The 16,822-nt window shown below is 42.5% G+C and overlaps 1 protein-coding gene across 1 annotated transcript in view; it reads left to right on the top strand.

The window, feature by feature from the left end:
- Positions 1–1,239: 1,239 nt before the first annotated feature.
- The window catches only part of cadps2 (Ca++-dependent secretion activator 2), a 187,322-nt gene continuing 171,739 nt past the window's right edge, over positions 1,240–16,822 (top strand). Inside the window, 1 exon segment of the mRNA XM_042496456.1 lies at positions 1,240–1,881. Within this exon segment, the coding sequence (XP_042352390.1) occupies positions 1,537–1,881 (345 nt within the window). The 5' untranslated portion in view covers positions 1,240–1,536.

Here is a 16,822-nt window from a genome sequence, read left to right on the forward strand (position 1 = left end):
GTGAAATTTTCCTCAAAATTATAACTTCATTCTTATAATCTAAGACTTGTTTTTCTTTAACAATATTATGTTTAATATATATGAATATGTGTGTATTTGAACATGAATATGGATATATAAGTGTTTGTATGTAAGTCTGTGTGTGTAAATCTGTGTATGTACATATGTTAGAGATAAAAATGATCTATCTATCTATCTGTATATCTAACGTGGCCATAATTCTCTGTTTTATAAATGGTTAACCAAAATCACATTATTCTATATGTCTTCTTTAACATTCAGCCAAAATGGGGGCCCTGGTCAGTCAAAAAAATAATCTTTTAAAAAAATGTCTAAAAAGTAATCAAATAAAATCTACATTTTTTTTAAATGGCCAAAATAAAACCGTTTGTATGGACTAACTGGCATGCACGACAAGAGTGAAAAAAGTTCAGCTCCTGGATTTCGTCATGCATTTTCCGCTACTTGCTCAGGGAGACTCCAAGAAAATAGACTAAAATGCAAAAACTGTTACAAACGTCCCCAGTCTCCCCCAGTATTATTTTACCACTTTAACTCCTGGATTGACATTAACTGCATCACCAGAAGTTTCTCCACTAGCATTTAAACCTCCGAAACTTGAACAAACTGGTCTGACCTCTTTCAAAAACATGCAAAAACGTAATGAGCAAATTGGCAAGAAATTTCCCGCAAACTGCAGAAAATAAATAAAATAAATAAGTATCTAAAAAGTAGTGGGGGTATTATTATTAGATACTAAAAAACGAAATAAATATGTCCACAAAACTATATTTATAATTCTTTTAATTACATGTTTAATATTGTGTTACAGATGATTAAAAATTATATATGTGTAGCACTGTCTTGAAGACATTTTGTTGCTTCTGTTTTTTAACTTAGTTTTTTTTGTTTCATGCTTGTTTTCTGGTAATTTTCTAGTAAATGTTTAAATAATTTCTTGGTAATATTTGGGCCATTTTTTTTTTTAGCTGCTCGTCGCCCTACCATGTTTTTGAAAGACATCAAGCCAGTTTGCTTCGGATTTAAAGGGTTAAATAAAAGATCTGAATATGAAAAAATAAATAAATAAAAAAGACTCGCAGTGTTTGGCGAGTTTTCTGGTTCCTGAAACTCAGTCAGAGTGAGACCTCTTCGCTGCTGTCGTCCCATCTCCGGCTGCAGCTACAGGTTGCTCACCTGTGTGCTGGAGCGCTCACTCACAGAGCGCGCGAGCTCCGTGCAGCAGCCAGTGGCAGCGGGCGCGCGCTCCCATTCCAACACTCATATTCCCAGTGCGACGGAACGAAGCGCACGCGACCGCAACCTCCAAACATTTACCGGGAATCTTTCTGCCATCCGGGAAAAACACCGACGCCCCTCTCGGGTCGTGGCTTTAAACAACCGACGGCCGCAGCGGGGACGCAGCGTCGGTCGGTGAAGTGCAGCCGTTAACGCCACGTCGACTAAAACAAACAAACTAACGCTGAAACAGTTGTTCCCGTCTTTGTTTTGATCGATCGAACCGGGATTTGAAGCATGCTGGACCCGTCCTCCAGCGAAGACACCGGCGGGGAGTCCGACCCAGAAGTTGTGCAGGAGACTGCCCGGAAACAGGCTGCCTCCTCGGCGGGGAAACGCGGGAGCAGCAGCCGGGCGGCCGGCCAGCGGCGGCAGTCCGCCGCACCTGGAGCTGCACCCGGCAAAGGTGCAAAAGACAGCAGCGCCACAGGTGAGGAGGAGGAGAGGAAGGAGCGCGAGCGGATCCAGAAGGAGGAAGAGGACAGGAAAACTAAACTGCAGATCTATGTGTTCGTCCTGCGGTGTATCGCCTACCCGTTCAACGCCAAGCAGCCCACCGACATGGCCCGGCGGCAGCAGAAGGTGAGTCTGCCCGGTCTGCATGCACCTGTTGTCTGGTACGAAGGAAGCTGCTAGCGAACGTCCATGAGAAATATTTTAATTTAAATCTGAATCTCTTATCTGTCAAAATGTTTGAAATAAACAACATACGTTTCAGTGGTTTTGATATCACAAGAAGCTAACGATTAATTCGGCATCAGTTTTATCCGCCATTAGTCACTTATTTCAACAAAAGAGTTTATTTTCTTTTCGAGTCTCCTGTTGCTTCCACGTTCTTTACCTTTCAAAACACTGCTTGGCGGACGGCGTCCACCAGTGTGATCCAGCTGCTAAATTTCAAATATCTCTTAAATAAGCGCTGCATATTGTATGAAATCAAAGCCGAATTGAAAACTCACTTCGCTTGTGTAATGCTGGCTCTTTTAACGGTTTGTTTTATGTCTATCTGCTTGGTTTGCCTCATGTCAAGTTAAAATTGAAAGAAATCCGAAGGGAATCTGGTAAAGACATTCGAGGGAACTGGGAATATTGTTGTTTTCGGCTCATTTAAGCTCCCTGCAGTCTTTTAAATCGCCTTGAAAACATGTCAACCAGCCTCCATATGATACAAACATTAACTCATTCAAACCGGGTTATTCACACATCACTATTACAGAAAACTTCATTTAAGTTGCTTCCACATTCTTGCTGTATTAAAACACTGCTTAGAGGGCAACATCTGCCAGTGTGATCCAACTGTTCAATTTCAAATATCTCTCAATATTAGTGCTTGGACATCCACCTCACCTGTGTAGTGCTGTCTTCTGGTTGTCATATGTACCTGCATGTTTTGCCTCATGTAGAGCTTAAATGGAAAGAAAGCTGAAGGGAATCTGTTATGGTGATAAAAACATTGAAGAGAACCGAGAGTATCTGTGATTTTTAGCACTTGGCAGTTTTTTGAATCGCCTTGACAACGTGTCAAAGAATCAACCACCCTGTGATACAAACATTAACTCATTCAAACCAGGTTATGCATACATCAGATAAGAAATTGGGGCAAAATCCAATTTGGTTTTATTGACTCCATGCTCAATGAAATCTATATTTGTGCCAAAAGCCTTTAAATGCAAACCAAAAAAACACATGTAAACTGCCATTTTTATAGGATTTCCTTTCCTTAAAATGCTCTCACATTAAGGTGATTCTGTTGAATTCGCCTTAACTTCCTGCTCGATGGAAAGCAGACGCAGCTTTGCATTCAGTCTGAAGTTGTAGTGTGGATTTTGCTTTCTGGGGTCCGTGCGTTGGCTTGCAGGATGCACTGTCATGGTCCCCGGCTACACCACATTTCAGAGCCATTCAGCTGATTTGGTGCACAGCTCTCTCCGGGTTTGCCCACGTTAGATTCAGATGGATGCGTCTCCGCGGTGCTGGAGGGCCTGGACCTGCGAGCTCTCACTGACGAACACGAACAGGGAATCCGACTGAAGGGAATCCCACTGAAGGGCCCCCGTGCCGTCCGGTCCCGCCGGGAGGCGTGTTAATGAGCGTCTCCTAGCTTTTGGTTTCTATATGCAGACAAGGCGTTTTCATGATGAATCTGCCGCGACAGAAGGCAGACGTGGGAGTTTATTTGTGCACAAGTTGTAAGTTGAGATTATTAAACCCGGGTCACGTTAATGAGACTGAAAGTTGAGATCCAGCAGGAGAAATCGGTCGCTTTTTCGAGCATTAATTTCCACTCAAACCCCATGATGGAAGTCCTGCTTCCCGCGCTGATTCATAAATAAACAGTGTGAATCCATTAAGTGAGCCGAGAATGTGGCATTGATTTCTTGTCTCGCAGAGGAAGTGGACTTCCTCATGTAGCAGGGCTCCCGGGGGAGGCGGCAGTTTGAATCCCCTGACTGTCGCCCTGCAGACCGCTGCGGATCACTGCAGGGCGGAGGGATCGATAGCACACTCAGGATAACGGCTGATCGGCAGGAGTGCATTTACCTGAGGGGGAAAAAGTCATCGGAGGGCAAACTGTGACAGGAAGCAGATCCGAGGAAAAGCAGACACTGTTTTTACAAACTTTCCACTTAGTTTTGAGAAGAAATCCTCCAATCTGAGATAAGATAATCCTTTATTAGTCCCACAGTGGGGGAATTGAGGTGCAGGATAAAGACGAACAATACAATAGTAAAAAATAATTACAAATATGAAAAATATTGAATAATAAAAACAAGGTGCCAACAACTCAACAGTCTAGAAAGTCTAGAAAATAAAAATATGTACAAACAAATATGTACACCAATTGTGCATAGACGATGTTGTTGGATCAGTGCTGGGACAAATATTAACCTTCTGTTAAACTTCAGTTAATATCCCGGCTAATAAGTGCTTAAATCGATGAACTCAGCAGGCTTATTTTTGGGACAGGCGTGTATATGGGACGGGCTTTTAATTCCATTGACACAAAACTTGCTCAGCAAAGACGGAAATACAGTCAAATTATTCATTTAACCATTTGAGATCTGGGCAAACTGGCTTTATTTTATTCAGAAACATGGGAAGAAGCTAATGAGAAAGAAAATGACCCAGAGGTTAGCGAGAAAGTCAGAGTTCAGCTACGCTGCAGCTCTTCGTCTTCACCTCCCCGACCTGATGCGACCCGCCTCTTTGTTTGTTTGTTCCACTTCTGGTTTTGTCTCTTTGCTTTTGGTTGCTGTTACCAGCCTCAGTAAATAAAGGGTGAAATATATGCTCCTGGTGGCTATGGTTCAAAACCTGGGAAGTGGAATAAGCCAGGATTTTCCAGGTATCCAGGCTGAATTTAGAGATTTATTCTGTGTAGAGCTGTAAGTATTTGGTAATTGGACGGGTATTCAGTTTTTAATTTAGGCATTCGGGTATTTAATTTTTTTGCAGAGGACGAATGTCATTTCAGTGTTCCTGATCCTGCTGCGCCTGCCACAGTGACGGGAATGTGAAACCTCAGGATGCTGTATTTGTTTATTCATTTATCATTTCAATTTTCGCTGAACTTTACAGTGAAAAGTTGCAGGATTCTTTCTGTACATGATTTCAAAACATGAAAGTTTCAATTCTGATGAAACATCGGCTGCATTTTTCACTATGATGATGCAGACACGAGCAGCCAATCACCGCTCGTTTCATCAACGTATGTACGCACGTTATGTGTTCTGCCGTAAACCTTTACCTTGAATTCATGACTATTTTCCTCGCATGCCTTCAGTAAACAAAGAATCCAAAATGAATAAATCTGAATAATTGATAAATAATGATGGTTTTAGGGTGAAGTATTTCTTTAAAGCAGTTATAATAATGATTTAATGAGCGCACATATGCAGGACTTTAGTGTTGAGCTGTGTTAGAAATGAATATTTTCCCTCCTAATAATTCAACTGCACAGAAACTTAAGTCGCCGTGTTGAATCCTGTCGGTTTCCCGCTGGCCGCCGTGCCTCTGGAGGCGGAGTTAATGATGCAAGCCGGTGCTTAGCGCACAAACTCAGCGCTCAGCGGGTTCACTGTGGGCCTCTGTGATGCTCGCACCTCAAGGTTTCACCTCCCAGAAAAACACATTAATGATGACATGAGTTGTTTTTATGTGAAACAGAATCAGAGTTCAGTTTATCTTCATGAGCGTAAGAAAAAACTGCTGCCGAGTATTTTGACTTTTTATAATTCTTTCCTGATGCAGTGAAGTTATATAAATATAATCCTTGAACTCAAAGATGGAACCTCACACCCTCTTTGGGTTTAGACTTTTGCTCATGAATCGACAAAACAGTCTCGCCTCAAGGTTCATTTAGTAACTGATCTGGAGCTTTTTGGGTATTTTGATCGATGACTTAACTTTAAACCTCACGTGCTGCAGCTGGTGAAAAAGCCGAGGCTGAAAACTTTTTATTTTCCACAAAAGTTGTCAGTGTAAAGAAGTGTCTTTTGACGTGTGTTGGACTGTGGTTCTTGAGGTTCATAACAAACTGGAGCCCTGAGTTTCCACCGGTTGCATGTGTGTTGTGTTACGGCACCACTGCGGTTTTTCTCCGTACTCTCTCATCCATCAACTCCCATCGGTTGTGGTTTGAGTGCAGCACGGTGCAGCACTGCCGGATCAGCTGGAATGGCGAGACCAAGGAGTTCCCATGGTAAATCGCTGCTGCTGCTGCGACGCTGCTGCTGCTGCTGCTGCTGCTGCGTTGCTGCTGCTGCGTTGCTGCTGCTGCGTCCCTGCTGCTGCGACGCTGCTGCTGCTGCTGCTGCTGCTGCTGCTGCTGCGTTGCTGCTGCTGCGACGCCGCTGCTGCGTCCCTGCTGCTGCGTCCCTGCTGCTGCGTGGCTGCTGCTGCGTGGCTGCTGCTGCGTAGCTGCTGCTGCGTGGCTGCTGCTGCGTAGCTGCTGCTGCGTAGCTGCTGCTGCGACGCTGCTGCTGTTTCTTCTAAAATCATAATCTTATAAAACAATCACGTGGTGTTTTTGTGATTTTTGAGGGTTTCTTTTCCAAACTGGAGAATTCACAGCAGCTCTGCTCATGGATGCATCCAGTATTTATTCGTTGCTGTCCCCTTCAGCCAGATATAAATGTTGTATTGTGGTTGCTGATTTTACAGGTTTTCTGGTGTTGGTTTAACGTAGTGACATCAGTCTGCTGCGTATCGAGCCTCTCAGATATGAATCACACTGACCGTCAGCTCTGACGGCTTCAGGGGAAGTTTTATGGAGAAACTGAAGCGGAGAAACCAGCCGTGCAACATCGAGGCTTTCCTTGTTTACATAGTTTAAACGTTGGATGAATGAGCTCTGCGGCGTCCTCTCAGCTTGTTGTTTAAAGGATCTCTGCTTTTTTGTGAAGCAGAGACTCTGGAGCGTTACAAAAGCTCAGTTTTGTCTCGGCTCTTGTGTCGGAGGTTGTCGAAGGTCGCCTGAGTTGTAAGGGATCCAGAAAGTAATAGAAGGTGCAGGAGCACATAATACCGTGTCCTTTCTCTCCGCCGGGATTTTGATTGATGTTTTTGTGAAACTAAACAAGCGTCTGATTTTGAGGAAATCTTCCAGGAGCAGATTAACATGTTGTAAATCAGGCGAGAAGAAGGAAACGGCCCTGGTTTCACCCGAGGCCTCCAGGATAAATTAAGGGATGTTTATTTCCCAAAGAGCACGACGACTCAGGTTCATTCTTAATGCTGATTAATAATTCACATTTCAAGTTGAATAAGCAGCCGATCAGGCTCTAACCCCCGGAGCTACACATCTGACATGATCTGTGCAGGACTTTGACTAAACCGTGCGGTGAGAGGAGAAGTCGATAGTAATTTTGTTTTCCTTTATTTTTTTTTTCACTTTATCGGTCTAAAGGGAACAAAGAAATCTAGTTAGAACGTCGTTACGAAGGTACGAGGGACGGATGTGTTTTGAGAAAAAGCAGCATGTTGGAAAGTTTAAATCTCCAAAGAGCCGAGCCTCAGCACTTTTCCCGCCCTTCAGTGGAGACAGATTGATTCTGCGGCTGCGGCGGCTGATTAAGATCTCCAGCAGCAGAATCCTGAAGCGAGTTTTGGTTGATGTGCGGCTGGTAGCTGCAGGGAGGCAGAGCAGCAGCAGCTCGGTCGGACAGCTGCCTGAAGCGACGGAGGTTTAACCACCTCGCTGCCTGTCACATCACACTTTGCTCTGAGCTCTTTTTCTGCAGAACTTTCTGCCCGGCGTCTTCTTACCTGTCTGTCTTCAGAAGTGGACGAAGTGTTTTCCACATCAGTGAAGGAGTGAAACATTTATGCTGTTAGTGCCTCGGACCTTGTTGCATCGCTCAGCAGCGTCTCTGAACATCCTTTAATCTGTGCTGCAGCCTCGAGGCAGCGGCGGAGTGTAACTCAGTATATTTATTAGTCCGGTACTTAAGTGGAAATTTAAGGTACTTGCACTTTTCATGTCACTTAATTCTGTTACTCCGCTACATTTTAGAGGGAAATATTCAACGTTTTACGTCACTTTATTTATCTGAACACTTCAGTTACTTTACAGATGGAGATTTTTGCATAAAAATATAAGAAGAGTTTATAAAATATGACATTTTGCTATAAATTTAATTAGTGTTCATACAAGTGCAGCTACAATGATTAGTTGATTAATCAATCAGCTGATTCATCATTAATTGCCAACTATTTTTATAAACATTTGAGTCTATTTTTATTTTTTCATTCACATGTCAAGGGTGTTTTTTTTCTATTTTTTTTTTTACAAATCTTTATTCATTTTTTAAAAAATAATTCAGATTTTTTTGTGGGCTTTTTTTCTTATTTTAATAAGTTTGCAGTTTTGGCTGTTCTTTTCCTATTTTTTATAATATTGAGGTTTTTATTGAAGATTTTTCTGCATTGAGTACTTTTACTTATACCTTATATACCTTATACTTTTACCTTATAATATGTATTTGCCTTTTCTTAAGTAGCATTTTAAATGCAGGACTTTTACTTGTAACAGAGTATTCTCCATAGTTTAGTATTTGTGCTTTTACTTAAGTAAAGGATGTGAATAATTCTTCCACCACTGCCTTAAAGGTTGTCTGATTTAAAATATTGAGAAATGCATGTGGAACCTGGATGAAGACCACTGTTTGCCAATAATGGAAATGAGAGAATATTTATGCATTCATTTATTTGCGAGATATCTTTCATGAAATTAAGAGGAAATGCCCACCTGTTGTGTTTTCCTGCCTCTCAAACATCGGAAGCCTCCAGTCTTCCCCCAGTTTTACTGTTTTTGTCCTGTTTCCAAGCGCGGCTGGCAAACCGAGCAGGGAAACCGTAAGTGCAGAAACCCCCTCCTGATGGAGACCCACGCACCCCTCCCTGCACACATCTAATCCCCTGGCAGCTGTTTATTACACAAACAAGATAAACAGCATCTCCTCCTGCTTCTCTGCTGTAAGAAGCCACTTCTGCTGATGTGGAGGCTCCTTTTTTTTTTTTTTTTGTGAGAGTAGTGGGCGCGATTTTTGGCCACACACTTGCTGGAGGCGACTTCCGTCCTCCTTTGTCATCTCTCCTTCCCCTGTCAGATTCCTTGAGATGGAGCTCTTCTCAGAGGGTTATGTAACCTCTCCTCCTCTTCCTCCTCCTCCTCCTCCTCCTCACGGAGAAGTGAAAGGATGTCTCAGCAGGGCTCCAGCAGAGTGGGGAGCTCCGTGAAGAGCATCAGACAGCGAGTCAGCTCGGCCCTGCGGCCAAAGCCGGCCCTCACTCAGCTCACACTGTCTGCAGTCAGCAGTTTAGTACAGTACAGTACAGTGAGTTTAACCCTGTGCATGAAGGGTTTCTTTTTCTCCAACTGGTATTTTAGCACACAATATGGATGTGTGTGAAATGTCTAATCAATTTGCTGGAGGCTGCGGGTTCGATTCCGGCCCCGACCCTTCGCTGCATGTCATTTCATTTAAATTGTTCCTCACAGCAACTTGATGAATCAGCTGGTCCGCTTTCACTGCCGCGCTTTCAAAGCGTGCACCAGGAATAAATAGAAACAGCGTCTGATGAAAGTTCATGTCACACTAAAGCCAGTAAAAACAGCTGTTTTATTGGCTTCAAATCCCAAATGTTGCCATGTTGGTGCAGTTTTAGTCTTTTTAAGGGAATATCTCCTTATCAGCTCAAAAGGAAATCAGTGACTGCTCTCCCCCTCTGCTGAGATATTGAGTGGCTTCATTACTCAGTTTATAAACATAATATTATATAAATCATGCTATTATTTATTTAAGTTGGGTTTAGTGCTGTGACTTACGCTACTTTTGCAGGTTGAAGAGGGTGGTTATATGCATGTCGCGTAGGTGCAAAGCTAGAAAAAAGCAGCGTTCATGATGAAAAAGGTAACGCCTGCACACTTACTTCATGCGACACAATTTTATTCAAACACTGTTTCAATCCTTCTTTGATCTTTTTCAGGTCAAAATGACTTTGCCTTTTTAGCTGACGTCCGAAATAAACTAGATGTGCAGGAGTTACCTTGTCCCACATTTAGGCTACTCTTAAAATTGCCAGAACGTGACACAAGGACAATTGCAGCTTCAGCCAGTTTGCATAAATCAAACCAGTCTAAGCTCGTACAGCAGACCAGTGAGACTGGACATCGACCCAACTCCACTTACATTTACGCTACAGTTTTTGTGCTTCAAGTATTGATGCGGAAATATGCACAGATTGTGTTCGCTGTGCAGGAATCATCACAGTCACTCTGAACACACGAGAGGACTCGGTACAAACGGCAGTAGGTATAATACAGTCCGGTACAACAAACACGGCTGATCACACAGATGAGTCATCTGTCTGACGCTGAGCCAAGTGTGCCGTCGTTCTCTGACAACTTTCACTGTTTGAGCGTCTGTGTTGAGACATGAGATCTCATGAGTCCCAACCAGGAAACGCCTGGCAGGAAAGATGGAGGGAGTGGCACATTGCATTGTGTTTTCTTTCCTTTTTCCTCAGAGGAGGTGAGGTGAGGAAGGAAAGTGAAAGAGACAATAGAGAACAGGACTGGGACATAATTGTGTTTATGGACATTTTCATAATCAAGTCTGCCTCTCAGCGAGTTTTTACGTTTATAAATGTTAAACGTCTTTATTCTTTTAATCACAAAAAGTGTTGTTCTGTTGTTGATCACAGTGAATTCCAAAAACCAGATATGTGCTTCCTGAACAGAGAAAGATAATGAGGCAAAGATAAGAAAGAAGGAAATACACTGCAAGTACCTGTGAGGATGTTTGTTTCTGTATCTTTTAGATGATTTGATACCTTTACATGCGCCTCATTTTTACCTTTTTAATCAAACTGAAGTGCTGAACTGTAAACCAGCGGTTTGCAGCTGTGGCTCAGAGGCAGAGCAGGTCGTCCACTAATCTGAGGGTTGGCAGTTCAATCCCCGATTCCCTCTTTCAGTCAACATGTAAAAATATTGTTCAGCATGATACTGAACCCCGGATTGCTCCTGATGGCTGTTCCATCAGTGTGTGAGTGTGTGTGAATGCTTAGCAGGAGGCATCTTGTACGGTAGCCTCGGCCATCGGTGTGTGAAAGTGTGTGTGATGCTTTTATTGTGAGGTCTACGAGCGGGATGTCTGAGTGAAAAGTAATTTCGATTCCTTTGTATGTCAAGTACATGTGAAGAAATTGACAAATAAATCTGACTTTGACTTTGACTTTGAAATGTGATTGGCTTTTGGTGCTCAAGGGCGGGGCTTAACGATAGGTCAGTTGGCTTTAAAGCCTGTTGTTGCTGTTGAGGGCTTGGTCTTAACCTCAGAATATGCTGCTAACGGTGTGCAGCTATAATTTACAAATTGCTCTCGCTTGGGAATTATGGCTCCACATTACATGCATGGATCGGCATGAATATACAAACTGTAACAGCTGTAAGACCAGCTGTAAGGTTTACATTAAAAAAACTCAAGTTTTCAGCCTATGAAGCTGTGGTGTGTGTGTGTGTGTGTGTGTGTGTGTGTGTGTGTGTGTGTGTGTGTGTGTGTGTGTGTGTGTGTGAAAGAGACTGTGTTTTTTTGCTGCTGTGTAGCTGCAGAGAACTCATTAAAATTGCAGCACCTTTATTTTCCATGTTGGTTTTGTGAGTTCAGACACAGCAGTGAATTCTTTACTGCCCCATGTGTTTTTCCTGCTGCAGATTGGAAACTGAAATTCAACGTGTTCACACTGATTATTTTGTGTTTGTGTATCTGTTGTAATATAAATGTGGCAACATAAAGTACTGATGTAATCGATTATTAATGAGTCAAATATTTGATTAGTGACATGAAATGTTATGTTCAATCAACAGTCCAAAACACAAGATTTAGTGTACAGTCGTAGCCAGGCGTCCAAAATTACATGGCCCAGAATCAGCCTGAACTTTGCATGCAGCAAGAAAAGAGTCCGGCCGTATCCGGCTGCTCGACTCATCTGAGACTTGGGATAAGTGATGATTACGTGGCCCGACTTCAAAGAAAGAAGTCGGGCCACGTCCAGTTGTTGGACTCGGCTGAGACTTAGATGGGCCACATCTGGCTGCCTCAATCAGCCGAGACTCGGCATGAATGACGTCCCAGAGCCAGGTCAAACAAACTGCCGTTATTGGGCCATTATCAAAAATGACCTGGCCCAGCACCGTCCCAAACTTGGCACGCAGGAAGAAATTAGTTGAGCTGCGTCTGGCTGCCTGACATGGCTGAGACTCGGGGTGAATAACGCCCTAGAGCTGGGCCAAATCAACTGGTCCAAATCAACTGGTCCAGTTCTGGCTGCCAACATTACCATCACCGGGCCATTCTCACAAATGAGCTGGCCCAGCATCAGTCCGAACTCCACATGCCGGAAGAAATGAGTCGAGTTTATATGCTCGACTAATCGCCTCAGCTCCAGAGTTTGAAGCAGCTTCCTGCTTTCCTGCTGAATGTAGCAACACTTTGGTTATTTTAAGCTGTTTGCATCAGCGGTGACCAATACCTGTATTTTTTTCTGTGTAGTCAGGACCTTCTTTCAATTTGTCCACCCACAGGAGCAGGTCCAGAAAGCGCTGCAGGAACCCTTGTTTTTGAATGAGCACATACTCAAAACATGCTGACGGGGAAACCTCTCGCTCTCCGGCGCTCTCTCTCCTCACCTACACAAACCTCTCGGCTGAGAAAAACAAATTACAACAGAAAGGCAGCAGCGCGCCGAAAACACCAGACTGATGACACATAGCCGTGTGTGATGATATGAGGGGGAGTTCAGATAAAAACCGTACAGCTTCATATTTGCAGCGTCGGGTTGGACTCAACTTTTTAGAATAATGATATTTTATTTTTTATAACACCTTTCAGAACAAATGTTACAAAGTGCAGAGCAATATCGGCAGTAAAGGTAAAAACCATAAAATAAATATTAGAACAGATCTTTGGTTCTCACTTTAGGCATTATTTTTATTTTTATACTTTATGGAGAAAAGGGTCTTGTGTGGCTGTTTGTGAAAATATTCAAGACTGAAGACTTTTCGAGGTTGTGCTCATGATTAGGTTAGTTTAAGGTGTTTTTATTTTTATCTGTCAGAATATTAACCCTTTGAAACCTGTACCAAGGCAAGTTTATTTGTTTTGGCAAGAGACCATTCAAAGTGCTCACAGAAATTCATGAAACATGAAACCTTGAACCCTGACCAAATTGGTGAGACTTCTTTTAAAAACATTGGAAAAAGAAGCAATGAGCAACTTGGTAATCAATGTGTAACAAATTAGAAATAAGTAAATGTAGAAAGTTATTTGAAAAAAGCTGGGGAAAAATGTCCAGGCAAAAAACCAAGGGAAATAAAAAAAATAGTTTTTTAAACACTTTTTTTCAGTTCATTTGTGTTTCTTTTTAAATTTTTTTTCCTTTTTTTTAAACTTATTGTCAGACTATTTTCTTTTATTTTTTCAAAATAATCCAAAAAAATGTTTTATATCAGTTACTCACCCTGTGTTATGTTGAATTCTTTGAGTTTTTTTCACATGCCTCCTTTCTTGTTTTTTTTTTTTTTTTTTTGCTTATTTTATTTTATTTTTGCTTTTTTTTTTTTTTTTATTTTCCAGTGATTTTCTGGGAATTTTGCTAAACATGACACCTTGATGAAAAACCTCCATATTATTTGCATCATAAACAGACGTTTATGGCAAAAGTTGAATCAGATTGTGGAGGTTACACTAATACAGTGGCCACTCAGTGTCTTACCAGCCAGGTCACGCAGGGTTAACTTCACGCTGCCTCGAACACTCAGACAGCCGCCTTCATCTTCGCTCCTCCGGAGGCCGCTGATATTTATGACTTGTCATAAATAAATAGGTATTGACAGGTTGAGCGGCTCGCATCATGTCCCTGTGTGGCAGCCGGATCAGCCCGCGGTTTCGCTCGGTGCTTCTGGTGACTAATGAAGTCCCCCGAGGCGTCTCCGCGCGCTGCTCGTTTGTCGAGACGGCGGCCTGCTCTGCGGTCCCCCTGCAAACGCTCCTGAGACTTTTTGGTCTCCGCTGCGATGCCTCCACGTTCTTGTGCTGCAGAGTGCAAATTTAGATTTCTGAAAGAGAAAAGGTTTGTTGAGTAGCAGCTTCGCAGGCTCTCGGGACGACTCGCACAGGTGTCGAGTTTGTGCAAAGTGTCATTTTAGATTTGCTTTCTTTGCTTTGATGCTTTGTTTCTGATTCGGCGTAATTAAGCTGTCGAGTGCAGAAACAGAAAAGCAATCGTACGCCGTGTGTCATGCGTTCTTTATTATCGTTCCACCTCCACCTGACGCTCTGTTAGAGGCTGCTTCTCTCAGGAACAACACTAAATCCTCTCACTGCTAAACTTGGTAAAACACTTCAATGGCCGTAATCCACCCTAAAAAAAGACATACTGTAGGTGTCTCATGTAACTGGTATCTGTCAGCTGAACATGGCCTGGCAGCAGTCTGTAGAGTCATGACGCCCTCAGTCCTCCATCAGTGTCACTCAGCTAGTTAGCTCCAAGGCTGAAGTCTGTCTCTACCGGAGACTGATGCACTGCCAAAAATTCAAGGGAAGTTACAGGCAAAAATAAAAAAAAATCGTCCAGGGCCCAGATAAAATATTTCTTTTCACATTGCACGAATGCATTAACAAGCTGTTAGCAGCCTAGAGACGGAGAGACAGCTTTGCTATTTGAAGCTCACGGGGCAAAAAATGTGACGTTTGTCCTGAAGGTGTCTTCAGACAGAACGACGAGCTAATTTAATGCTGCACACAAAGTCAATAGAAAGATTAGTAGACGTGGATTCGCCCAGGGCGGTGCAATCTGAGTTAAGAGGTGTCTGAACTGCAAATGTTTTTAACAAGCAAATAATTTGCACTTTATGAATCTGCTTCATGAATGTGGGGATGAAACTTGGGCATTTATTTTATCCCATAAATCAAACAGTTTATTAAATAGACAAATTACGCTGCTATTTGGGTATACAATAAAACATATGAAGAAAAAATATACATACATATGTGGTTGTGTCAAAAATACAGTAAAACACAATGAAGATTAATATAATAATTCAAATTTACAGCACGTCTTTTAGAGCCTGTCTGTAAATAAAAGAGGGCAGCATCAAAAAACCACAGTTAAATCAAAATATCACATACGAAGAACAATGTGCAAGTATTTGTTCTGCTTTTGTCAGCGTCTCATACATACCTGTCCACCTACAGGTGTGCAGAAGCTTTCGCCCTACAATATAGTCATTAAAAAAAAGGATATCAGCAATTTTTTATCGTCTTTTTTCTTTTTTTTGGACTAAATTAACACAGCATGCAGACAGAAACGATTTCTGCTCTGAACTGGTTCTCAGCGTCGTCGTGGTTCCCAGAGCAGTGGAGCGTGAGCAGAGACTCAGTCACATGTTTGGGCTGCTGTGCATCAGCACAGTGTGATTCTCCTTATTTATTTATTTTTGTCTTTTCACAGGAAGCTTCTCTATCATGTTGGGTATAAAAACGGAGCTCCAGCAGTGCCGCAGCTATTCTTTTAATCGATTTTTCTTTTTAATGTTCAGTTATCAGCAGCGATCTATCAGCCCCCAAATGAGCATAATTTAACTCTCAAACAAAACATTCGATTTTTCTTTTTTAAACTAAATGTTTCCATTGTATAGGTTTAATATTCATTTCAGTAAGATGATTTTTGGCTTTAATCAGCCCACGCAGCCGTGTGTGTTTCTCTTGTTCCTTTGTATTCTCATGAAGTATTAATTGAGTGGAGGTACTGTAAAGCACAAAGGCTCTGCAGATCTCCGTCTGTGAAATGGGAAATGACACCTCTTGTATTTGCAATCAGTTTTCTTTTCATAGCCGAAACCCTTCAGACCAAAGTCACGTCTGATTGAATTCCTCCCTCCAGGCTGCACTCATCCTGTTTTAAACCTTTTGAATTACCTCTCCATTTGTCCGTCATCAGACTATCTTACATTATTAACCCCATCTGGAGCTTCAGCCCTCCGTCTCGCCATCATCCATCCACCCCAGGCCCGTTTCAGTACTGCTTTGAAGGGGGGATGCAGTAAGAGATGTAATCTTGCCCATGTCGGTTATTTCGGTTATTTAAAAATTCAGTTAACCCTTTCCCCACCGGGAATCATTTTTGCGGATTAAACAGCCGATGGTCCGACAGCAGCGCAGTGAGACAGTCAAACAGAGCGCGATTCTCCTCACAGCACCAAAGTGTCTGTATGAACAAACAGCCAAATATTCGGCTGTACAAAGTGACTTCAGATTTCTACAGACTGCTAAGTTTTAGTTTCAGGTTCAGTCAGACTTTGGATGAACTATTTTGAAACGCCTAAGCGCATCGCTCCGTGTCTCATCCAGCCGCTCGCGCTGAGCTCTTGTTATTATTACCAGGGGCAGATTAAGTGATCTGGGGGCCCGGGGCCACAGACACATTCCCCTTTTGTCAAACTTTCTCTAACTGGGGATGTTGGCAGGCTCTTAGCAGCTATAGGAGAAGTAGGCCTACTCAAACCTTTTTTTTTTTCCAAGAAAAACGATTAATAGCACGGCAGAGGTTCATGTCAGAGTCCTGCAGTCAGGAGAGGTTGGCCTATTATCAGCACAGTGTGCTTATATTTATCTGAAGTTTGTTTAAGATGGAGCTTTTAGTTCTTATATACTGCTGGAAAGTGGAGGCTGTTGAGAAAACTCACTGTGTTGTTGTGTTCAAGGACGCTTTGACATCAGATGTGTGAGAGCATCTGAATAGAAACCTTTTTAAAGCAGAAAAAGAACTAAAGTCACATTATCCTTCACACTTTGGTGCCATTAAGCACCCCAGTGCGGCCAAACTCTCACTCTCTGAATCTGTCTATTTTTTGTTAATGTAGCTGTTTGTGTTGGTTTTGCAGGACATCAATAATTTCTCCAGTTTACGGCTGTGGATTCAGACATGTTTACAGTTTCTCACCTGCGGTGTGCCGCTG

Source organism: Plectropomus leopardus, chromosome 11 (assembly GCF_008729295.1).
Source record: "Plectropomus leopardus isolate mb chromosome 11, YSFRI_Pleo_2.0, whole genome shotgun sequence".
Classification (NCBI taxonomy): Eukaryota; Metazoa; Chordata; class Actinopteri; order Perciformes; family Serranidae; genus Plectropomus; species Plectropomus leopardus.